Source organism: Calliphora vicina, chromosome 3 (assembly GCF_958450345.1).
Source record: "Calliphora vicina chromosome 3, idCalVici1.1, whole genome shotgun sequence".
NCBI lineage: Eukaryota > Metazoa > Arthropoda > Insecta > Diptera > Calliphoridae > Calliphora > Calliphora vicina.
Genome location: NC_088782.1, coordinates 99,680 through 126,720, shown reverse-complemented (window position 1 = coordinate 126,720; position 27,041 = coordinate 99,680). Strand labels below are relative to the sequence as shown.

The 27,041-nt window shown below is 30.5% G+C and overlaps 1 protein-coding gene across 1 annotated transcript; it reads right to left on the bottom strand.

Moving 5' to 3' along the window:
• Positions 1 to 2,945: 2,945 nt before the first annotated feature.
• Positions 2,946 to 6,848, bottom strand: LOC135954526 (fork head domain-containing protein L1-like). The gene is made up of 3 exons (XM_065504708.1): positions 6,498 to 6,848; positions 3,624 to 3,879; positions 2,946 to 3,558 (listed from the first exon to the last, which is right to left on the bottom strand). Exons 1-3 carry the CDS (start codon positions 6,836 to 6,838, stop codon positions 2,992 to 2,994), a joined length of 1,164 nt encoding a protein of 387 aa, XP_065360780.1. The 5' UTR covers positions 6,839 to 6,848; the 3' UTR covers positions 2,946 to 2,991.
• Between the last annotated feature and the right edge of the window lie 20,193 nt (positions 6,849 to 27,041).

Genomic DNA, 27,041 nt, shown 5'->3' with positions numbered 1-27,041 from the left:
GAATTTCGGCCACCGGGCGATCCTAGTACATATAATTCCATTATACTGAGTAAAAAACGAGTACAATATAATAAATATGAATACATTTAGAGATACTGGATTTTTTTTATCAACTAAAATAGAGGATATAGCTACTTTCCCTTATATAAATGTACATATTTATTTCAGTCGGTTTTGTAATCTGAACAATCCATAATTCATTCATTCAATTACAATTCAAAATATAGATAAAAGACATTCATTGACAATATATTTTGGATATAATTGGAATTTAAAATTACACATGAATTACACATTCACTCAATTACACATGGGCTACACATCCAAGTTAAAATTACACACAATATGTGTAATTACACATGAAGTGGCAACACTGGTTTTTATACAATGTGTGTGCTTGCGTACATGTGAAAATAAAAACAAGAGAGCTCATTTGAGAGCTCATTGCATTTCGCTGTATTAGTTATACACTCTCTCCGCTCTCACCACGAATCGGTGTTGCCAGTAAACTTTCGTCTCTTTTCCCCAATTAAAAATGTAAAATCTCATATTGTTCATCATACATCTTTAAAAGTTGGGACATTTTTTTTCACTGGCAACGCTGATTCTTAATTGTGCGATAAAAAAACGATACACAACCTGCTTGCAAGGTTGCCAACTCTTCAGCTCAGAAAATGGCTAGATTTTGAATTAAAAATGGATAGAAATGGCTAAAACCCAAAAATAACTGAATACAAATTCAAAAATATTACATTTCATGCCCCCCATTTCCACGATGTCTGGTTATGTGTTAACTAATAGTTATATTTTACAGTTTTAAACGGCAGTAATACTATTAGTTAGCACCTAACCAGACTTCGTATTAATCGGGGTTAGAGATTATAAACAGCTTTAAAAAAGTTTCCAACATAATATTGTCATCAGATTATTTTAACAGTTTTAAAAAGTTTTCGAACATAATAACACAGGTCAACAGCAAAAAAGCTTTTTGTAGTCATCAAATCAATGAATGCGGGGTAGTAGACATGGCAGAACAAATCGCAGTAGCATTGAAAACAGCATGCGATGCATCCATGCCAATCAAACGGTCAAACAATAGAAGGAAGCCAAACTACTGGTGGAGGCAGTATCAGAGATGTAAAATTTTTACCGACTTCGTGTTAATGGGGTTTAGCAGATTTAAAGATTGTAATATGAATATTTTTTTTTTCCTTTTTGAAACAATTTAGAAGACTGTTTTCATAAAACCAATAATATTCTCATCAACAGACGAATTTGTTTAAAAGGACTGTTTCTTTGTCATTTTTAAAAAATTACAAAAATGTTCAAGAAAAGTATAAAATAAAAAAGGCTAGGAGCAAATAAAATGGCTAGATCTAGCCGGAAAATGGCTAAATTGGCAACCTTGCTTGCTTGTTTGAGTTCTCAAGCTAGACTGTCTCTCAAGCTAAGAGAAGAGTAAATGAAAAACGCGGCGCCCATGTTTTGCCTTTCCCTGTCTTAAATATAATTTTGCAATATTTTCATACCTTTTATTATACCCTTCACCTTCGTGAGAAGGGTATATATAAGTTTGTCATTCCGTTTGTAATTTCCACAATATAATTTTCCGACCCTATAAAGCAGGGAAGCGCAAAAAGAGAAATTGTAGTTTGTGTGCATGCATGGGTTAAAAATAAAAAATTCGCAACAACATCAAGTAACAGAATGAAATATTTGTATTTTTACGCTATATTGTTTGCAACTAAATGAGTTATTTGTATTTTTTACGCTCTTGCTGTGTGTTTTGTTTACTTTAGGGTTGTGTACGTGTAAATTCACGAAAATGTTCGTAATCTCAACAATATGAACGCCTACCAATGCTATAAAGTATATATATTCCGGATCCTTATAGATAGCGGAGTCGATTAAGCCACGTTTGTCTGTCTGTTTGTGGAAATCAATTTTCTGAAGACCCTAGATATCTTCGGGATTCAAATCATCAATAATTCTGCCAGACATGCTTTCTAGATGTTTCCTATTTACATTACATTAGTATAGTATAGGTAAAAAATAGGTCAAAAATCGAGGTTGTCCTGGTTTTTTCCTTTATTTTAAATAGTATCTGTTATACTAAATATGTATAGACAATATGGATATCTAATGATAGATATTTCAAAGACCTTTGCAACGACGTATATAAGTTGGACCTACAATGGGTCAAAATCGGAAAAAATATTTTTTAACCCGAATTTTTTTTCACCAAACAATTTAAAAAACAAAAATTTTAATTTAAAAACAAAATTTAAAATTTAAAAAAAATTTTAAATTTAAAAATTTAAAAAAAAAATTTAAAATAACAATACGACATTTCTTTTTTTTCCAAAAAATTAAAAAAAAACAACTTTGAAAAAAAAAATTGTTTACCTAAAAATATTTAAAATTTGTATTTTGAAATATAATTTGGTGGAGGGTATATAAAATTCGGATATAGCTCTCTTATTTGTTTATTATCACTTAGATAATCATATAGCAATATTGAGAAAACAGGTACCGATTCCAACCATTTTCACCAGAGTTGTGTATTTGTCATTTTATTCTATGACACTTTGATGGTATTGCAAATACATTTAATCAACTTTGTTGGAGATTGGTTGTTTCCTCAATTATTGCTTAGTTGTGTATTTTGGACGTGAGAGTATTTTACACAGACAGACTGACGAATATATGTATAGCTCAATCGATTTAGAACTTCATAAGGATCAAGAAAATATATATATACTTATATTTGTTGGGTCTTAGATGAGAATATTTATTTCTATGATACACGCGGAATGACAATAATAAGGCTAGTAGTGAGTAGTATTGATAAAAAAACTAAGAAAAAACGTTTTTTAATTTAAACTCTTTATTATACAACTATAATATTGTCTTAATATCACACAAGTTAAAATACAATACGCTTTTTACATACATACTAAAAAAATATAAAGTTATTTTATTGCTTCCTCCTCAGTCTTTCCTAATGATATTTTCAATACTAAATGCCGTTGGACTTTTATTGTTTCCCGTAGTAGTACTTAAATCCGGACTACACGATTTTTCCACTTTAATTCCATTCGAAGTTTTCGTAGTCGAACAAGTTGGTGTAAAGGCACTTGGAGACTGTGTTAGCATGCGATCACTGGAGGAACAACTACTATTTGAAAGAGTATCAACGGAAAAATCCAAGTACTCTATGTCAGCATACGAGTTAGAAGAACCATTTAATGATGGTGGAGCAGCAAATGTAGGAGTATTTCGATTATAAAGCAGAGATGCATTGTTCGCTTCTTCATTAGATTGGGAAGCTGGTGAAGAGGGGGAAGTAGTAGGATTTGTTGTTGCTGATGCCAGAGAAGTATTGCCGAAAAGTATATTGAACGGTGCGATAGACGCTAAATATTGTCGATGCATTTCCGTAATACGATCGCTATAGTTAAGGCACATATTGTTTGAGTTTATATTAAACATTGTATCCATGTTTGAGGATATTTCACCCATTGACTGATCATTTAGTGAAGCTTGTTGTTCAGACACCTAGAGATAAACATAGAAAACATTATATAAACTATATTTTAGTTGAAAAATATTAACTAAGTCACCTTTAAAGATTCTCCTAATAAAGTGCCCGTTTTTAGGCACTGTCTTTGTCGCCTAGTTCTTCGGCGTCTATAGTTTCCTTGCTCAAACATATCATTTGCTGATGAATCCAACATCCAGTAGCTGCCTTTGCCTGCTGTGTCATTATCTTCGATGGTGTTTTTATCACGTGGTACTTTCACAAAGCAATCATTTAACGAGAGGTTGTGTCTTATGGAATTTTGCCAACCTTGTTTATTTTCACGATAATAGGGGAATCTGTATAAATAAAAAAGTACACATTTTTGTTTAAGTATTTAATAACATAATAACATAATTCTCACATACAATTTAATATCTAGATCTAGAGATAAAACAATTCGATATTATAGAGAGCTTGTAGTAGCGTTTTATTTAGTACAACAAATAATCAAACCATATTTAGAAATACTACGTAAACTCAAATTATGTCCTTTTCAAAAAGTAAAAACTAATGGGTGATAACCTCAACTTTTTTAATTAATTATTTTGTTTTAATTAATTTTACTTAAAAAATATTTACATCACAATCGTTTGCTTATTCTGGCTTTTAATTTCTACTATTAATTTTTTAATCTTCGAAATATATGATTTATTTTGCTTTTTCATACTACAAATAGACTCACTGACTATAATAAAAATTTAAGCATTCTTATAATTTTACCATTTCTTTAAAATAAGCAATGACTTTGTTATTCTTCTGCAGTGAGAGAAAAGTATTTATTGTGGGATCAATAAGGCCATATGGCCTTATTACCTATGGCCGTATTTCACGGCACCATCCAGGCAGCTCTTAGAGCCTTATCATCATATGAAGTGAGGTCTGGTGTTGGACATCCTTGAATGAACTCGTTACACACAATGAAGTCACAGTGTGATGGGTACCTGGCCATGAAGGTCACGCTGAAAATTAACGTTCTTGGGTTGAATCGGAGTTTGCCCGATTTTTGGTAATTTACCAGGACTAAGACAGTCCAAACGGTTCATTATCCTATCATGATTGCTTTCGCTCGGATAGCGTGAATTGAGAATACTTACTGGTTTAAAGTATCATCAATTTATTTTAGGTAATGTTGAGAATGAACAGTGCAGGTTTTGTGAACTTCATTCCGAAACCTCTGAACATATTCTATGCGACTGCCCAATTCTGTCAATGTGCAGAACTAAATGGCTCGGAAGGTCCTTTATGGCCCCTGTGGACGTAATTAATCTCTCACCAAATTGAATAGTTGGATTTGTACGTAGCCTAAATCTGTTTGGATGAAAAATCTAAGGCTGCACAAGTTTTAATCACCTGTTCAATTTATAATTAAAACTAGGTGCGATTATGATTACGATTAAATGTTGCGATTAATTGCAGTTACGATTACCAGCCTTCAATTAAATCAAATAAATAAAACTTCATTTCATTTGGTATATTATGGCTTTATTAGAGACAATAAATATTCCAATTGTTTATGGAACACGATTTCATTCATTTGGCTGCCGCAGATGGCTTTACAGTAGCTTATAATGTCAGTCCAATTGTCCAAGACTTTGTGGATGGTTTCTGGTTTTTGGTTTTATCTCACGAATGGCTCGGACGATATTAGCCTTAAGAGTGTGGATTGTTTCTGGAGTATTCCTATATCATCAGTCATTAACGGCACCCCTTAAAAAAGGGTCAAATTGCTGCTATGAGGCCATTTGACATCGCCAAGACGGCTGAACTTAATGCACAAAGGGTAATGGTTTGATGAGCTGTGTGACATAGTGCGTCATCCTACTTCCATTTTAGCCCATGGCTCTGTAGCGCTCGCCGCTGACCGTTCTCTTCGGTATGCACTATACGACGAAGAGGTGCATGAATGTTGTCCACTAGCAACAGTCTCACGACGTTATTCAAGCGTAAAAGGTCTTATCTTGTTCCGCGGATGTATCTTATTCACTGATAGTCAATATTTCGAATAAAAAAATCAATCAGTGTCAAAATAACATATGATAAATATACTAGTATTTGGACCACCCTGTATACAATCCAGTAAACATTTCGACTTCACCATGATGGAACTGAGAGCTTTGATTGCTGCAAATCTGTCCTCGTGGATAAATATCAAATGCAGACGGATTGAATTCCCTATAATTTTCGTATAATCCTTAGAGAAAATTGTCGATCCAGTTAGTCAGTGAAGATTGAGATCACATAATCCCGATGGATTGAGTTTGCGGCCCACTCTTCTCTGGTCGGTATTCTCGTCTTAAAACTTCTGTAGAAATTAAGTGTGGGTCGGCCCTCAAAGTGGTCATCCCATGCTTTGTAGGATGATGAGTGGCATGTCCAGTACGTTTATGATTCCGTTCGTCTGACTTTTTAAGTCTTAGCACCGACTTAGCAGAAGTGATTCTGATGAAAATGTCATGGGTAAATGTACAACACTTATAAATGCATATCATAATTTTATATTTGGGAGATTCAAACGGCTTGATATTAGGTCATATTGTCATAATGTCCTAATATATTATAATAGATTAAACAATTTTTTGTTGTGTTTCAAACTAAAAAGTTCTAAGCTAATACGACTTTTTGAACAAGTATGTTTATTGGTATAACACTTAATATGACAATATGACTCCAATTATATATTGTTTGAAAATCTTGTAACATTTTTAAGCATTCTCAATGACTATTATTAAACATAACTCTATTCGAAAAGAAACTGTCCGTTAATTTCAGTTCGAAAAACTGATTCTTTCAATTGACAACAATGAAATTGTTCTGTTTTCCGTGTGATACAAAACATGAATTATAGACTACTTGCACTTAAAACTACTTAAAAATTATAAATTAGCTGTTTTAGACAAAGAATTTTTAAACTTACTTTTCCATTATGAATTTATATATTCCACTTAAAGTCAAACGCTGATTCGGTGCACTGCTTATGGCCATGGCAATCAAGGCAATGTAAGAAAATGGTGGCTTTTCGGGACGATGAGAATTTTGCAGAAATGACCAAGGATACGACCACATATTATTGTGCATTGTCATTAGAGGATGAATATTTGGTATATTTGCATAGAAATATGGACTGGGCGAAGCCGACGGAGAATTATCCGTTAATAAGCCCGGTAATGGTGAAGTGTCAATATAATCGGAACGTGGCAACATGTTACCACCCGAAGGGAGTTGAGCCAAATTTAAATAGTAAGGAGATGGTAACATGATGAGGATAATAAGTATATATTCTTTTTAATTAAAACTGGGCATACAAATTACACTTTTTACACTTTTCACTATAATGGACTTATACTTATTATGTTTAAATATTTTACAGTTACTTTTTGATTTTTTTATACTAAGTACTTTGAGGTAAACAATTTTTTGTTTGTTTTTTTTTTAACTTGTGATATTTCTTTGAATATGTATTTTAAAGTTTAAGATTTTTTAATTATTTGCGTTTTTTTCCGAGATATTGTTGATTTCGTTAAATTTTTCCGTTTTTGGTTCTTTGCTCGACAACGGCCAAATGAAAAAACATCAAACTACAAGAATCGATTGTTTCATTTAGTCAAATTCATGTGATGATTTTTAAATTTGTTCTCCCACAATATTTATTCTCCGAGGAACAAACAAAGATCTATTCGACAATGTAAACAAAAATCACACGTACTGCATGCCTCAGTATGGATGTCGATGGTTTGTTACGCTTTCAGAATCATTAGTATGAAAACACAAACCGATTGTTGTTGTAGTGCGCGGTTGTGGGATGATCTTTGAATTTAGAATATAGAGTGATCTCTCTTAAGAGCACACCAAAAATTAATAAAAGAAAAAGTCGTAAAAATTTTAAATTTTCCTCCCATTCATTCACAATTCTCATAGCGTACGTACTCGTATGCTAAAACGCAACTAAACAATTGATCACATGTTGACTTATTTGTTCTTGTGTTTTAGATCAAAAACAATAACAAAAAAAAAAAAAAACACTTAAAAGGCACGAGTAAGAGGGCGAGTGATCGGTCTGTTTATATCCCTTTTTTTAAAATACACAGATTTATCGTCAAAAGAAAATATACATACAAATATATGTACATATGTATGTAAATATAAGAAAAATTACCATAAAAAGGGTTCTGGCAAAATGATCGTAAAAAAGTCGTAAAATTTTTGTTTTTATTAGTTTTTACTGTTTACAATCAAAACTTTCACTTTCTCTCTCCGTCTGTCTAGCATCTCCTCTAACTTATTTATCGTGTCATCTCAATGCAGGATCTATTCATTCGAGTTGTATTTAAAATACTCTCGTGTACAATATCAAATACTCGTAGATTGTGGGTTGTAAATTATTTCTTTTCTGTTGAATTTCTATTAACCACATTAATCATTGTTGCAATTGCATGCGGTCAGATCGATAAAATCTCTATAAAAATTATTGAATGTGGAAGCCCTGTCAGTGAAGGGTGCTGTGTCATAATGTGCTACTTGTGCCTCAGTGGTATTATTACGAGGGTCGGCATAGAACAAAAAACCCATAATGAATTTGGCTATCAAAGAAATTTTATATTCAACAGAGTTCATAAGAATAATTTGTACAAATGGCATTCAAAATGAATTTGTCTTTCACAGAAATACCGGTATTCAAAGAGGATCAATAGTTCGAGTCGATCTGCCCATGGAAATTAAATCATACTACTGGTCACAACATTGAAGAGGATAATTCCATGAGATTTGACACATTTTCCTAATCGACCCAGTTATTAACCCTATTCAAAATGGTCGATGTCGTTGCAAATGTTCTTCAGAAATATGGTAATAGCAGCTAAATTCAGAGCCCCAACATAAGTCCTCCTCTCAAAAATCACGTTAATCTCCACAACTCTGTTAGATCTACTGCTATTGAAATTGTACACACAAAAGTTAAATGTAAATTAGAAAAATTCTAATGTACATGTAAGGAATTCTACCGAATATTACTTCAAAACCTATTCAAGTATGTATTAATTAGTATTAAGAAAAACTTCAACTGGAATAAAATTTTTTATAAAAGATATCATGACCGAATTCCATAAAGATCAATTAAAAATGTACCATAGATTCCATATATGGCATGAATTGAGTCTTAACTCTTAATAATGTCAGTATTGAATTAAAATTGCAACTTTTCTTAATTTTAAAATCAAACTACATAAATAATTACACTGTGCTACTTGAAAAAACTGTCAAGCAGGGCACCCGGCATGTTAAACTAATTCGAGTACGCTGATTACAATACAAATTTTTTTTCTTTATTTTTCTAAAACGTCTGCTCAAATTAAATACAAGTTTGAGTCTAACTTAAAGGAAATTTTATTGCTGAATTTCGGTTTTTTTAGTTTATTCAATAAGCTAAACCGTTTTTAAGTAGTTACGCGAATATATTGTTACGTTTTAACCTTTTCAAAACGTTTGGTTTATTTCCTTTAAATAAACCGGATACTTTTGATTGCAAATAAAAGCCGTTTAGTAGTTTGAAAATTGCAACAACTCTGCTTCCTTTCAAATGTTTACCACAGAGCTGTCTTGGATCTTTGGAATATGTTTGTTAATGGGTGAAACTTCTAATAGAGAATCCGACGAGATAAATACTTCGGCTCTCGGTCGGATAATGACTAATTATTTGTGAATACTGTCTATGGATGCAATCCGAGGAGACAAATTCTTCAGCTCTCGTCGGCTAACTACAACTTATTGACTATACTAGTTAATGAGTACGATCCGACGAGATAAATGCTTCGGCTCTCGGTCGGCTAACGACTAATTATTCGTAAATATAGCTTATGGATGCAATCCGAAGAGATAAATTCTTCAGCTCTCATCGGCTAACTACAACTTATTGGCTACGACTAGCTAATGAGTACAATCCGACGAGATAAATGCTTCGGCTCTCGGTCGGCTAACGACTAATTATTCGTAAATGCAGCTTATGGGCAGCGTTGCCGCTTTGGTCCAATTGGACCAAAATTGGTAGTTTGAAGTTAACAAATTGACTTTTGGTAGTTTGGTTGGTTTGTTCCGATATTTGTCGTATTTTGGTAGGCTACGATATTTCTGAATACATAAGTATTTTTAAGAACAAAATAATTAAAATAATAACGAAAAAACTACTTATGTTAAGCCAAAATAATAAAACTACATATTTGCAAAATATGAAGATAGCATTTTCTTAAATATTTAGTTTAGTCAGGAAAATGTGTATTTATTTAGTAGTCTTAAAACTTCTATTTTCTAATAATATGTGTTAAACTCTGCTTCAATATTTCTGTTTCATCTGACACTTTAAATGTATAATTAAATTATAATTAATTTATTTCTATATGAAACTTATTTGTGTTGAATTTTTTCGGGATACCAACACTTTTAGGAGTTTTATGCTCGTTTAAGTAATTTTCGGAAGAGGGCCTTATATGAAAGCTATGATCAATTATGAATATAATTTTTTGGTGTAATTTATTTGTAAAAATGTTATTTAATATCTATATAAATCAAGCATTTATGACGGATAATGTCTTATTTCTGGAGGACATTTATATGGGGGCTATGTAAAATACATGGACAACCAGCCAGACAGACGTACGGAAGGACATCGTTAAATCGACTCAAAAATAAAATCTCGAAAACTGAACGATTTTAACATATTTATGATTGTAGTGTTATTTACTTTCTTCCTCTGGGTAATTTTATAGCAGCAATAATATAATTATATAGTTAACTATTAATTTTGAAACGAATCCATATAGCATTTCTCAAATATTTTAAATTTGGTAGGTTTTGGTAGGCTTTGGTAGTTTTTAATTAGAAATTTGGTAGGAAAAATATTTTATGAGTGGCAACGCTGCTTATGGGTGCAATCCGATGAGATAAATTCTTCAGCTCTCATCGGCTAACTACAACTTATTGGCTATGACTAGCTAATGAATACGATCCGATGAGATAAATGCTTCGGCTCTCAGTCGGCTAACTACATAATTTAACTACGGTATTAATACGAAGTAAGAATTTAGCTCTCGTCTAATTATGCTTTGTTACCCGGGCGCAAAGTATAAGTAGATCGGAACTTCAATTCTCCCTCTCTGTTCCTGTTTTCTTAGATGTCTTATATTAGAATTCACATATACTGTTTGGGAATTATTGACAACAAATTAGAATTCATATAAACTGTTTAGGAATTATTGACAATAATATACTACTACATATTGTATTAGTATTAATTATGTTATGTTGATGTATTGACTTTTGTAACTGCACGTTACAATACGGTCGCAGCAAACAGCGTTGCCATACTTACGATCAATGGTCAACTGAAAGTTTTTATTCAATGTTAATAATACCCACAGATATGTTAAAGTTTGGGCACTGCTATTTGAAAGCATTATGCAACTTTAAATCAGCCGTTAAAATCGTTATATTTGAATTCATGTACAATTTCGTAACAATATGTATGTTGTGCATTATAAATACTTAATTAGTGTCATCATCACGATAGTTTAATTTGGAGACACATGTTTTAGATAAAACCTGAATGTAATAATGACAATGATTCTTCCGTCTATCCCACACTTAATTCACAACCCTCGTAGTTAAGTTTTTGTCTGTAAATGTTTCTTTTTTTTGTAATTTTTTGCTTTATTTCGGAAGCTTTGATATTTGTTGGATTGTTCGTTGGTGGTAGACCTCGTATGTGTAAATATTTTGAAATTATAAAATAGTGTCTATAAACAAATAAAAGAATAATTGGTTTTTATTTGAATATCAGTGATAGTTTTATACATATTCCCCAGTTTATCTTATATGTGGTTGTTGTTATTGTTGTACTTGTTTCTGGTGCGTTTGTTTTTGTATTCTTGTGGTGTTTATGATTTAAATCCACATCAAAGTAAAATAAGTTTGTTTAATTTTCATTTTATTATATTGAAACATTGCTTGTTTTCTTTACCTCTAATTTCATTGGAATAAGTCGAATTTCAGTTTAGAATATGTGATATTCTTTTAGTTTTATACCAGGAAATTAAATGGATAGATGTTGTCATGTTATGTATGAAACTTTTATTTTGATTTTTGCGATTTTTCTTATAGAAATGTTTCTTAATTTCGGATTTGTTTGAAATGTCTTGAAATCATAGAATCATGTGGTGAATCCTTGTATTCGCTATGGTCGTTAATAAAGTGACACAGCCTAACTAACAAAAGCCTTAAAGTCGATTTTAAGTCCATAATGTTGGTTATTATTTTAAATTTCGTACCATAAAACAACTTTGTTTTGAACTTTTATATACATTTGGTTTTTTTAAATTCATTGAAAAAGTTTTGAAGCTTTTTTCAAATAAAAACAAAAGTTCTATTTTAAAATAAAGTCGACTTTAACAATAATTAACTTTAAAATTTCTTTCATAGTTATCCCCAGTAACACGAAGTCTGGTTATGTTTTAACTAATAGTTATACTGACAGTTTTCATACAAAAATAATTTTAACCGACAATATAACTATTAGTTAAGGCATAACCAGATTTCGTGTTAATGGGGATTAGGCTGATAATCTTCAATTATTTTAGATAATTACAAAATAGAGTCCCCTTTCTATGTATATAAATATTAGAGCGGTCGCTTTAACTGTAATTGGGTGGGGAGATGTAACAGTAACGTCACTTCTTCCAGCATCCTATTAATATAATCTCAAATGTTGTGGGGAAAGGGGTTAACCACCACACCGACGACGACTAATAAATAGTGTACCATTTACCAGATGTATAGTTCTAAGAATTTGCATGGTTCTTCATTTTCATTGAGTTATCCAAGAGGGGAAAATCTTGGGGTGACACCTGACTGGATGCTCCTTCGGAATCACAAAGTATACAGAGGTGTCACGAGACAGAAGATAAGCAAGTTTTATATTTCTCGGTGCTTTGTCGCTGTTTGCAACACATACACATTTTTGTCGCAGACCCACAGTAGTATATACATATGTATTAGGCCGTGTCGATTTGTATGGACGATCAAAAAGTAAAAAAGCGTATAGCAGAAACGCAATCTACGGAAAATTCTAAGAAAGTTTCCTCAAGAAACCATATTTCTAAAATCAAATCCTATCTTGCGCATTTCGTATTGTATCCAATAAAAAAACTATTAAAAAAAAATTATATTGAAATATCATTGGATAAAAGACGAAATGCGCAAGATAGGATTTGATTTTAGACATATGGTTTCTTGAGGAAACTATATGCTATACGATTTTTCCTGAAAAAAATCGACCCAGCCTAATATGTATATTCAATGTACTCATAAGATTCTAAGACCTAAGATCTAGCTATGTCCTTCTGACTAACAAATTTGCCAGACCATTAACGTGTCTCAAACCACTTGAACAAGAAATTTAGGAAAAAAATTTAAATATTTAGAGAAAAATTAAAATAAAAGCTAATTTTTATTTTAAATATATCCGTATTTACTTGTGTATGAGTTTTTGTCTTCGTAGAATACCGTTAACCTATTCGCAGGTATAACCAAAAAAAATATTTTTTTTAACGGCTGTTTCGAATCTCCATTTTCAAATTTTTAAAAATTTTGTTAAACAAATTTCAGAATTTTTCGATTATCACATTGGGATTTATTGAGATCATAATAGGGAATAAAAATATGAAAAAATTATGTCAATACCTGTTACAGTTTTTCCGTATCTGCGATTCAAATTTTGCGATTTTCCAGAAAAACAACACTGAGGGAAAAATGTCGTTGCAAAATCGACAACGGTTGGTGTCATATTGACACCATACGGTGTCACTTTTTTTCGACACCGTAAGTTTACAATTTGTAAACAAACGGGTACGAATCGACAACTTAATGTTGTTATTGTTATTGTCAAAGTGTTGCGGCGAAACTTTTTTCTCTGCTTTGTTTTATAAGTGAGTTTTAATTTTATTTACATTAAAAAAGTAAAAATATTTAAAAACGAAAATATAAAAGAAAGTGTAATTTTGTTTAATAGTGAATTTGTGTTGATGCAGATGCAAGAAATGAGAAGATCACCGAATCCTGTGACGACATACAACTCCAAAAATTCCTGAAAACAATAAACATGCCTTCAGATTTTGTACATATAAAAGGAAAGTAGAGCTATATATATATATACATACAATTATCAGCAATGTAGAATACAATAAGTATTTGACAATTGACTCCAATGTTTTGCCACATTTAAACATGGAATATTTGTATGTATTTTATATTTAAGTATTTATTCGTATTGTATTTAAAAATAAATGTAAAACATAAAGGAATTATTATTTATTTCAATTGCCAAGTCGTACACGAACGGTATCAAATCGACAATATATGGTTTCAAATTGACAACGGTGCGGTATCAAATTGACAAAGGTCTGGTGTCAAATTGTACAAGAACGGTGACAAATTGTCAACGGTCTTTTATAAAATCGTACACGAGCGGTGTCAAATCGACAACGGATAGTGTCAATTCGGCAACGTAATGGTGTAATTTTTTCGTTGTCAAATTGACACCGTTCGTGTACAATTTGTGCACACGGATGTGTTCATTTTTTCTCTGGGTGTATTTTTTTGTCCATATTTTTGCGAATGAAACCAATTTGTTTACTGTTGTACATTTTAAGTAAAATCTATTAATAATGTTATAGCCCTGGTAATTTTAAATATAGTCTGAAAGTTTTACTAAAATCGGATAACGTTAACCTTTAAATCGTGAAGGTCAAAGGTAAAATTTTTCAATATTTGGAATTTCTAATGAAAATATAGCAAAATGTTATATATTTTGGGCCGATTTTAATGAAACTGACAGCTGATAATTTTTTTTATTCAGTTTGAACTGTCAATTGTAGTGATGCAATCACCTTTCTAATGGTGTTTTCTTTTCTGACACAAAATGTTGCCTACATATTTTGTACCATTTATTAAATGTTACCCATTCCCTCATAATGTGTTGCATTTTTAACGATCACAATAGAACAAAAATCATTACCATTTATGCAATTTTATTTTATGTAGCTTCGAAATATTATAAAACTATACTTTTTGTTTACATAAAAAGTGGTGCATTCCTAACCCTTTGATAAAATTGAGGGTGAAACATGTAGCATATATTCAGGGTTTTAGGGTAACATTATTAGAAAAGAACACGACCAAACTACATTTTTTTCAGAAAAGAACACAAAGGCAGAAAAAATGCACCATTTATGCCAGAAAAGAAAACACCATAAGTGTACCCTGCATGCAACGAATATGAATTTTAGTTTGTTTAAACCTAATAGCTTTTTTTATTTTGGTTTCCTCCACTTTAATTTTTATTTTCTGAATATTAATTTCGGTGGCATGTCACAGTGTCCACTGACATAATGTCCATGGGCATTATGTATATATAGACCTACAACCTGCACTAGGGCATTCGCCAAGTTAACAGCAAACAAAACTTTTTGCACAAAATTGCACGTTCCCACAGCCAATCCGAATTTTTGTAGTTGGTTGAACGACATGGGAATACCTTGTCGACAACGGCTTGAAAATTAGTTTGCATTTGGCAGAAGTTCGGGAACGAAATCTCATTTGTGACGGGATCAATTGGAATTTTTCCATTTCCCATGTCCAACAATTGTTTTGAGAATGTTTTTCTGATAGCGTTCGGCTTCTGTAGTTTCATTTCCAGTGAAATAAATTTAAAGGAACTTCGCATCATCATTGGGAAGCAGGAGCAATGATCCAATTCTATGGTACATTTGGCCTTGAACATTAAAGGTGGGCATGAAGCCGGCGTTATTTAAGTGCACTGGTCTTACAAATAAATATTTAATCAATCTAAGAATCAAGTATGTACCTACATACATATGTATGTATACTTTTCTGCATTAATGATCCAAAATATTTCGTAAAATTCTGAATAATGTGTACAATCGTATTCCAAAAATAATCTACATACATATGCTTACTTTTTGTATAAATACTTAAAAATATTTCCACATTATTAGCTAATGATTATTTAATACATTTATTATTAAATAAACTAATAAACAAATTAGTATTTAAATATTATACTTATATTTGTATGAATTTAGTATTAGATCAACTACACACGTATACATCCATCCGTACATATTTTTGGATGATGCCCAGAAAAGCCAACCACTGAGTTTAAAATCCAATTTTAAATAAATAAAGAAAATATTTTAATGAATATTTGAAATTTTCCAAAAATATACACACAACAAAGAAAGAGAAACAAACAACAAATTAAAAATTTTATCAATTTCTTTTTTGTTTTGCTAAATTTCGTAAAGAAAATATGAATAAATTTCAAAGAGCTTAACGCTTTCAAAACAACGCAACACACAAAAATATCAGAGTCACAGAGTAGGAATGGTGGCACGGAAAGGTGGGCGTAATTAACGGCCAGCTGGATGGTATGGATGGTTGACTGGCTGGCTGGCTGGCCCATTGGTAAGATCAAACAAATGGAAAAATATACAACAGTAAAACAAACAAAAACAATACTCTGAAAATAATAAATATACAACATTCAGAAATGATTTTCTTTTTATTGTTCGTTACTTTTGTATTATTTTTTGGTTAAATTCACTTGGAATTTGTTCTTAAATAAATAAATTTCACCGTAATATAAATATTTTGAAAAATTATCGTAATGTTTAAGATCATAAAAATAAATGGACATTTTACGATTCTTATTTATATGATGATCAGTTAAATATTTAGTATATACTTGAAAATAATTAAATTTCTACATTTACATATATACACAAGAGAGCAGAGATTGTGATAAATGGTTTTCGCACTAAAAGAGAGACTGACGAAAAACACATACATACATACATATGTATGTGTGTGTGGGTGCGGAGAGGAATTTAAAATAGTGGGTGTTTATTTTGAAATTCAACCAATCACAGAATACATACATAGCATACATATGAATTTTCTTCGATCAATATTTATTTTTACTAAAATTTTCTTTGGGTACCCAGCAGTTCTAGGCGACAGTACCGAACTAGTGATTTTACCCATCATGTAGGGTGGGAGCTAGTTACTTCAATAGCCACGTGACTAGTCATTTTAACACGGACATGTCCTAGGCACAGGGTCAATTGTCTCTTTTTGATTACAATGGGACTGTGTAATAGCTGGTCCAAAGTAGGCAACGCATTGGATTCACATACTGGTTACATAGCGTCAGTTACCTTGCCAGCTTTGTAACTGGTTACTTGATCAGGTACTTGACTAGTTATTTTAACACGTGCATGTCCTAAGCAGGGGGTCAATTGAACCTTTTGATTACAATGTGAATATCGGATAGCTGATCGAAAGTAGTCATCGCTTCTGGTGGGTAAAATAAAGTGCAGTACAAAAAAAGTTTGAAGTGATTACACCATAGTTTCTATGTTACATGGGATATCAGTATACTGAAGCAAAAATAAAAATAAACTGTATGAGAATTATATTAACACAATTTGTAAAAAACCAGTTTGTACGAATAACTCACAAAACTTTTAAAGTGACTACACTCTAGATTACTTAGAGACACTTAAGTGACAATTGTCTGCACGCTAGATTACTTGGGATGCATAAAGTAACCAATTGTCTTCTCTCTGCACTACAAAGTGTCAAATGACCAAACTATATAAAATGGAGTCAGCCAATTGATAAGATATTTGTGACAATTACTGTCTTTAAGGGATACATTGACTACTTGCTTAACTGCTGGGTATTTACTGTTTGCTTGTATGTATGTACATATTTCGTTGTATTTCCTAATAAATATTCTTTGATATTTTTTGTTTACAATTTCAGTTTTTATAGTTTTCAATATTCGATATTCTTTGATTTGTCATCGCCTGCCATTATTGAATTTTATATTATGTGAACTTTTCCACAAAGCTACACATTTTTACTATAATTGTTTAATTTAATAAAATTTCGTGGATCTGGATACGTGCAACACACATAAAGTGCATGCCTGTCGCCTGTCTTTTTCTCTCTAATGAATTTTAATTGACAGTTGTTTTGTTCATGAAATGGGAGGAGTTGTTTTGTTTTGGATTTAAATGGAAATGTTTAAATTGATTTAGACCATTACTGCTTTGTTGATTTGTAATGATATTTCATTGGATAAATTGCGGCAGTATAAACAATTATTATTCGAACAATGTCATTGGAACATGCAACAAAAAAAAAATGTTTTGTAAAACATTTTTTACGCAAATACTTCACTTAACTGTAAAGTACAGTTTAATTAGAAACAACACACCATTTACCATTCATACACATAATATTATAACTGATTGCAAGTGTGTGATAATGTCGTTGATATTTAATAACTATGCAGTTTAAAGCAGTTTTAGGTGTCATCATCCGATGTATGAGTGTTATACATAAACAATAATTATTAGAAGGGTGCCCAGGTAAACAAATTCGGAAATTTTTAATACAAAATTTAATTTTATTTAAAATACAGTGCACTAAAAACTAGCTTGCTCTGAAAACTTCATTTAGCAATTTCTTTGCAAAATATTGCTATATTCCCGGTAATTTAGGGTAAAAACAAATATGCAAATTTGTGCTCTTAAGAATATTTTTTTTGTTTTTAATATATAACTCATATTTGCGAATCATAAAGCGAATAAATATATTAAATTTTTTTAATAATGACACTAGTGTTGCCAAATTCATAGATCGCCTATATCTTTGTAAATCAGCGTTTAATAGAGAAAAGAAACTCAATCCGTGATCATTCATATTTCTGACTAAAAATCGATTTTTATATGAAAATCTTAAAAAACGCCTATATCTTTGTAAATAACCGTTTGATAGAGAAAAGGAGGTCCATCCGTGATCACGCATATTTCTGACTAAAAATCGATTTTTATATGAAAATCTTAAAAAATCTTGTATCGCCCATATCTCTGTAAATAAGTGCTTAATAGAGAAAAGAAACTCAATCCGTGATCTTTAATATTTCTGACTAAAAATCGATTTTTATATGAAAATATCAAAAAATCTTATATCGCCCATATCTTTGTAAATAAGCGTTTAATAGAGAAAAGAAACTCAATCCGTGATCGCTCATATTTCTGACTAAAAATCGATTTTTATATGAAAATCTTAGATTGCCTATATCTTTGTAAATAAGCGTTTAATAGAGAAGAGGAACTCGACCCGTGATCACTCATATTTCTGACTAATAATCAATTTTTATATGATATACCTTTAAGAAATAATAGCAAATACCGTTACCGAAATAATCCAAATTTGGTTATCCGTTTTGAATCGGTAGACAACCTTGATAAATGTTAAGGCGGTCTTTTGAATAGAATTTAAATGGAATGGTAAAAAATTCTATCTACTGGTCTGCTTAAATTAATTTATTACTTTTAATTATAAACGAAAAAACTATCATCAATAAAAAGAACAAGCCGTCCTCTTCTACTCGTCCAACACAGTTTGCGTGTGTGACAAATATTAAATTAATATTAAAACACTCATTAATACTTACCACCTTTTTCGTTTTTTCTTTCGCTGATAAGCTAAACAGTTGTAGAATAAAAAAAAAAAAAAAATAGTAGATCATAATAGTCAAGTCGTATTAGATGTTACCCTATATCTGTTTTGAAAGATTGAGTAACTTTAACTCTATGTTCTGATAAGATAAGACTTAAAATAAAAGGTAGACAGAATATCTGCATTTATTGACGATTTTTCCTATCATTACCTATTATGAGGACTAGGAGACAATTAAGAAGATATGCTTTCTGAATTATAATTCCAGAAAAAATAAACTATTTATGAAAAATTCTATTAAGGAACGTGATAGATCTAAGGACTAAATTCCATCGAATTAAATTTTATATTGCATCTCTGATGGTGTTGTAGGGCACATATGTATGTAAGTATGTATGTATATTTTTACAACATTTGTATTCACATTCCAATGTTGACGATTTTTCTATCCGAGGAATTTGATTATTTGCATTTTAATATGTAGTTGGGCTTCAACGCACAGTGGGGTCAAATGCCCCTTTTTTACGGATTTATTAATATCTCAACAACAATAATAGCGACGCTCGCAAAATTTTACCAATCCGCATATTGTAACAAAATTTTAGGATTACCCACCATATAAAATAATTATTAACTGTGCTATATCTATAGAACTACAATAGTAATGCACACTAAATTTGCTGCGGGTAACTCTAAAAACAAACTACACGTTCCGCCAAAATCGGAAGATTATACGAGGGTGGAATCGGGTTCCCCCCATACAAATGAATTATTAATTCTCCTATATCTATAGAACTACATCAGTGAGACACAGTAAATTTATGCATGTTATTGATAAAGAAAACTACCATATTGTTTTAAGAAGATATCATTATATTAACTAGTAATGGGAGGTTGAATAATATAGATCTTTCCCAACTCCTACCACTAAAAGACTTGCAAAGTTTAAATGCACTGCTTTGAAATTTATACAACACAATATTTGAAATGAGACAATATAAAAACTACAGATCTGAACGTGAGTGATAACTGGCTCCCGATATAAAATTTTAAAATTCTCGCTAAATTGCCTGCTATCGGATGACTTCATATTAACCACAAGAAAAAACGAATTAATCACAAAAAAAAAACTTTTAAACAAGCATATCGATCGATGGCTTAATATAAAAAAAGGCGTAACTAATTTTTTATTTTTAAAAATATCAATGAAAAAAAAAATTATATTAAATGACTTCATTGAGTGCCAGTGAGTGCATGAGAGTTAAATTGTTAAAATTCCGCGTGCTATTCATTCACGATTAGAAAATCAACGGATGGAAAACTAAACTGAAATAAAGAAAAGTAATTGGTAAAAGTTTATTATTGTTTATCTCATTATAATACAAGAATATAACCACGTCCAGGCCTGACTCACACGTGACTCTAGTATTATTAATCACAACACTTGCACATCTCTTATAAAACAAAAAAAAACAATTACAATAACAACAACAACAACGACAGCAATAAAACGTTTATCAGAATCGCAAAGTGCTTTTTGATGGTAGACTTAAAGGGTGAAGCTTTTACTAATTTACATATAACTTATGAGGCGCAGCGATGCGCAACCTAATTTTTTATGAAACAACGCCTAACTGTCCAGGCTTTTAAATTATATTAAATTCTCTGCCCAGCTGAGCCCAGCTAATAACTTTATGTCCATTTGAACTGCCAAAATCCATTTTTTTTTGCACTTCCAATATAAAAACTAATATCAAAGCCACTTCCACAAATAATTTAAATTTAAATTTAACCAAAACATATCAATAAATACCAGAACTTGATGGTTGCATAATTAGATTTGTTAATTTTTTTTAAATTACCTATCACAAATAGTATTTATTTGAGTAATTTTTTATTTTTTTTTTATCAATTTTTTAGGTTTTTTTCTCACAATATGTAATTTCAACACGTGAATATAAAAATACCTTTTAATATTTCACATTTCAGTTTTCACGATACTTGAAATTTGTTTTTTCAATTAATCCGCAAAATTAGTATGTTTGGCCCCTCTGTGCAACGTATCTAATGTCAATATCTTCATTCCTATAATTTGGAATAGTGGCAGTTTAACTACAGGTTGGTCAATATGTTCTGTGAGTGTGTGTGTCTGTCTATAGGGGTCACTAACGCCCACTGATTGTCGATGTTCTATTAATTGAAACATATTTTTTCTAATTTCGTTTCGTTTTGTTTTTTTTAAATATAAATTTATGATTAGTTTATTTTTTTTATTTTTGATATAGACATTTATTAAAATATGTACATATGTATGTAGATATGTATGTGAGTAGTTGTTATTATAATTTTTTTGTGGTTGGTCGTAAAAGGGGTTAATTTTCGAAAATGTCAAAAGGGTTTGGCATAACTGGCTGGTTGTTGCGTTTTTTCCATTTCCTTTTCCGTTTTGTGTTGTTGGGTGAGAATTGTTATGTTAGAAAAGCAGAAGTTTATTATAATATGTCCTAGTCATTGTTGTTAGTTTTCAATATTAATTAGTTGACATTAATAACATTAATTTATGTTACAACTTTAGCAGGGACCTCAAATGCAGAGAAAATAAGAATAATGTGAACATGTATTTAGAAATTGTTTTATGAAGTAGTTAATTAAATGTTAATTAATTAAATGATTTTTTTCCAATAATTTTTCTTTAATTCATTAAATAAGTATGATGGAAATTACAGCCAAAGTAATGTAATACAAATAATAATGGAGGTTGGACATTGTAGGAAATAATGTGTTTCAATATATTAGAGAAATGATATTCAAATTGTGTAAACTTGTAGCACTTTTGAATATTAAAATATTATTCTTCGGTTTTTACTTTTAATCTATTTTCAGTAGAAAAATTAAAAATTTAGAAATGAAAAACAAACTTTTTCATCCAAAGATTCATCCAAGTATTTCCTGACAATTAAAATTCAAATGAATGTTTATTTATTTAATTTAAAAAAGAATCCAAAGTGTTTTTTACAAGGACTTAGTTATTTTGAAATATCCAATAAAAGTATGGAGTACTGACTGACCCGGTGCGCTTCGCCACCCCAATTAGAAGAAAGAAATAGTACTATACACGCAGAGAAAAAATATAATTGGGCATGGTTACTGTAACCATTTATATAGTGTTACAAGTTTTTTAACTATATTATAGTCACAGTAACCATTTACATGATTGTGGTAACCATAATATGGTTAACTTACGATTCACATGATTGTCTCAACCATATATATGGTTACAGTAAACATGTATATGAGCATGAAAAAGCGTTGCAAAAAGTTGTAAGTGAGAAGTTATTAACCAAAGTGTGCAGATTAATAAGAAACTAATCCTTTTAGTCCGAATCCACACGTTTTCGAAAAAATCAAAATTTAAAAATTATATTTTTAGTGGAAACGTCAAAATGACAGCCAGATCGGTTATATGGCAGCTATATGAAATAGTGCTCCAAATCATACGAAACTTTGTAGGTCATCTTAGGAACATAAAAAAATTATTCTAGTCAAATTTCAGTTCAATAGCTTTATAAACAAAAAAGTTGGGGCAAATCGGCCAGATCGGCTATATAGCAGCTATATGAAATAGTGCCCCAAATCATATGGAACTTGGCAGGTCATCTGGGAGTATAAAAAATGTATACAAACCAAATTTCAATTCAATTGCTTTTAATTTAGAGTTTATGCCAAAAAAAACGTAAAAAACCAGTGTGCATTGTAATGTGGATTCTAGCTCATTCGAAACAAATTATTAGAAAAGTACCATAAAGACCCACATTTTGTATTCCCAATCAGAATCATGAATGCCAAATTTCTAAGCCCATTATTATTGAAAATGCAAAAGAAATGTACCACTAAAGTCACCTTTTGCGAATTCTAACTTATTCAGAATCATGTGTGTCTAATTTTTAGGTTAATTACACTGTCCAACAAATTGAGACTTTTTCATTGGAACAGAATAGCGACCCTATAATGCTGAAAGGGCATGTTGAGTAGATCATTTTTGTAGAATAAACTTATAGTCCACCTGGTCGGAATTTTTTTTACAGTGGGTCAAAGTTTTAATTTTTTGATCGAAGGGAGCAGTATACTAACTGAAAAAAATGTTGTAAGTTAATGTCTAAGAGAATTCTTATTGTCAGAGTTATATTGTGGAATTTTATGGGGATAATTTTTGTGGAAGATCTTAACCCTCTAGCTCCTCTCCTTAGGGGTCAATTTGACCCTTTTTTGAGAAAATGAAAAAAAGTCCTTTCAAAAAGGACATTTAAGGATTAAAATATTCAGAGGGGGTCACCAAAGATACCAAAGATGTAGATAAAGCACTTTACGCTTAATTAGCAAAATTGCACGCCACCTTGGGTCTCACATTTTTTAAAAAAATCGCATTTTTTAAAAAGATCTACAAAAATATATATACATATGTAGATTACCACTTTTAGGTCAAGAGTTATTTAGGTTTATTTATTTACTTTTTTTAATTTTGTTCGATGTTTTTTTAGTTTTTTAGATATGTCGGGCCTACGGTGGTTGGAAATTGTTTTTTTTTAAATATCACCTACATATATTCGCGATAAAATTTCCAAAAAAGTCCCTATATATTTTTTTTGTAGAAAAAAATTTTCTTCGGTGCTATATAAAATTTGTACATGATTCGAAAAGAGAACCTAATGCAAAAGCGTAGAAAGTAAAACTTGGCTCACTTAAGTGGACCTAGTCGCCTCCAGACTTGTCCAAACTTTGCCAATTAAAAAAAATGTTTGGTTTGAGCAAAAAATCCAAAAAAGGAAAACCACCGATCCTCGAAAAAGCTCCATGCATGTATAGCGCTATAACTTATTTAAACACGTACAAAGTTATTTTACTATCACACAGTAAATAACGTCGCCGTTGGGTGTTTTCTAAAAAACTCAGTTTTTGGAACACATTTTCCCCGTATTAGGAATTTTGGTATTTGAAAATAAAAAGTGTTAAAGATTATAATTCCATTGCTTTAAGGACATTTGGATCTACACTATTTCCAAATTTTGTTATAATATCTTTAACCGTTAAAATTTTACATTAATTAAAATTTTATATTTTTGTTCATGGAAAATCCCAATATTAAAATTTTTTAGTTTCTAAGGTAAATGAAGTCCGAAAAATTCATAAAATTATTTCATTTTACTAAACTGTTAATCTTCAAGTCCTAAGGCCATTTTTATATGTTCCAACTTTGGATGCGTGTAACTTTTTATAGGGACGACATAACTGTTAACAAGTTATTTTTATAGTATTCGAAATTTTATCGCAAATATTGGTGATATTTTAAAAAACAATTTCGAACCACCGTAGGTAGGGTTGCCAGCCTGGCTGGACTTGGCTGGATTGTCCAGCTTTTTTGATGTCTGTCCAGTTTCAAGCTTAAATTTAATTTGTCCAGCTAAATAGAAATTTTCGACATTAATATTATTTATCACTTGGGGTCAAAATGATTATGTTTTCCGTGATTTTAAAAGTTCAGGGTCATCTGGACAAAGTGCTATTAAGGGTAAATTTCCATTTTTGTGCTGTTATTGTAAATACTAGACTTCATGTTATATTTTTTCTTAAGTTTCAACAAAATCGGCCCAAAAGTATATAACATTTCGCTATCGTTCCATTAGAAATTTCAAATATTGAAAAATTTTACATTTGACCTTCACGAATTAAGGGTTAACGTTTTCCGATCTTAGGAAAACTTTCTGAATATATTTAAAATTACCTGGACTATAATATTCTGAACAGATTTTACTTAAAATTAATAACAGTAAGGAAATTGGGTTCATTCTCCAAAATATGGCCAAAAAATTAGTTTTTCTCGAAAATCGCAAAATTTATATCGCAGGTACGGCAAAACTATAGGAGGTATTGACATACTTTTTCACATATTTATTCCCTATTATGTTGTTAATAAATCCATATGTTATGATCAAAAAATTCTGAAGTTTGTTTAACAAAATTTTTAAAAATTTGAAAATAGGCTTTTGAAACTGCCGTTAAAAAATTGATTTTTTTTGGTCATACCTGCGAATAGGTTAACAGTATCCTATGAAGACAAACACTCATATACATATAAGCTTTTATTTTAATATTTCTCAAAATATGTTAATTTTGTTCCTACATTTCTTGTTCTAGCCTGGCGAATTTTTAATAATTTTAAAAATTTTAGAAGTTTTAGAGTGTGTTTCTGAATTTTTTTGACACAATTTGTAATGTACTCAACAAAAATTATAACCCACGCTAGGTCGTTTTCTACATATAATACATACATATTGTTGATTACAATGGATAAAAAGATACATATTTTAATAAAAATTATTTACACAAATCCAAAATTAACATTTTCTCAGCCATTTTTTTTATTTGTCCAGCTTTTTAAACCCCAATGTCCAGCTTTTTCCGAATCTGAATCTGGCATCCCTAACCGTAGGCCCGACATATCTAAAAAACTAAAAAAAGATGGAACAACATAAACATAAATAACTCTTGACCTAAAAGTGATAATTTACATATGTATTAGGGTATTCAATTAATCGGGTTCTGATTTAATCGGTTAATCGAGCAAATAATTAATCGAGGTTTAGATTTATTCGGTTAATAATCGGTTAATTTAAAATTATTCGGTTAACCGAATAATTTCTATTTTCATTTTAAATTGAAAATACAACAACGAATTTTGTGTACAAAAACATAAAAAACAGCAAATAAGGTATTTGAGATCATTTTTGTAAACAATCGCCTATTTGCTGCAACAACGTCATAACTCAAAATCCGTGTTTTATGAACTGAGTAATACAAAATATGCGCTGTTCTATAATATTTCATATAGTTTCATCTGTTTTCAAAAAAGTGAATATTTTTTGTGTGAGAGTGTTTTTTGTTGTAAACATCAAAATTAAAATTCATGTTTTCTCGTATATTTGATAAGTAAAAATTAAATACAGATTAGAAAGATATTAACATCTACTATTTATATTTCTGAAATCACATGATTTGTTGAAAATTTATTTAAGAAATAGTAAAATGTCCTAAAATATTCAAAGATGTTTTTCTCGAAACGACTTTTTTTGAATTATGACGTTGTTGCAGCAATTGAGCGATGTGTGAGTTGTTTAGGGTTTTAGTGAGATCTTCTGAAATAATCTTTTATAAAAAGAATATAATTTAAACGATTTTTTCTTTAGATTTAATAAAACTTTTCTTTATTATGCTTTTCTTTAGATCAAAAGCATAATAAAGAAAATTCCTTTTTGGATTGTTTTAGATTTTGATTAATTTAATAGTTTCGTTTAGTTATGATAAAACACTCATTTCAAAAAAAGTTTCGTCTATACATGGAAATACAAAGTTTCCAATAGATGTAAATTAAATATGTCAATTATTATACATACTCACTAATCATGTTTATTGGATGTTCAAAAATATCTAATTTTAATTTGAAATTTGTATTTGAATTGAAACGGAAAAATAATACAAAAAAATTTATTAAAGTGCAAAAAAAAAAAGAATTTCGGTTAATCGGTTAATCGACACAAATTAATCGGTTTATTTGTTATTTGAAAATCGGCAATTTCAAATTATTCGAACAGTTAACCGTCCAAAATTAATCGGTTAACCGATTAACGGTTAATCTGACCATAAGAATTCTCTCAGATATTAACTTACAACATTTTTTTCAGTAAGTATACTGCTCCCTTCGATCAAAAAATTAAAACTTTGACCCACTGTAAAAAAAAATTCAGACCAGCTGGACTATAAGTTTATTCTACAAAAATGCTCTAATCAACATGCTCTTTCAAATTATAGG

What these genes read in the sequence shown, in the direction of transcription:
- LOC135954526 (XM_065504708.1), bottom strand. Translation starts at nt 6,838, where the DNA reads ATGTTACCATCTCCTTACTATTTAAATTTGGCTCAACTCCCTTCGGGT. An exon ending in TATAAATTCATAATGGAAAA is followed by an intron (nt 3,880 to 6,497) that starts GTAAGTTTAAAA and finishes TTATTTATACAG; the next exon opens with ATTCCCCTATTATCGTGAAA. An exon ending in TATTAGGAGAATCTTTAAAG is followed by an intron (nt 3,559 to 3,623) that starts GTGACTTAGTTA and finishes GTTTATCTCTAG; the next exon opens with GTGTCTGAACAACAAGCTTC.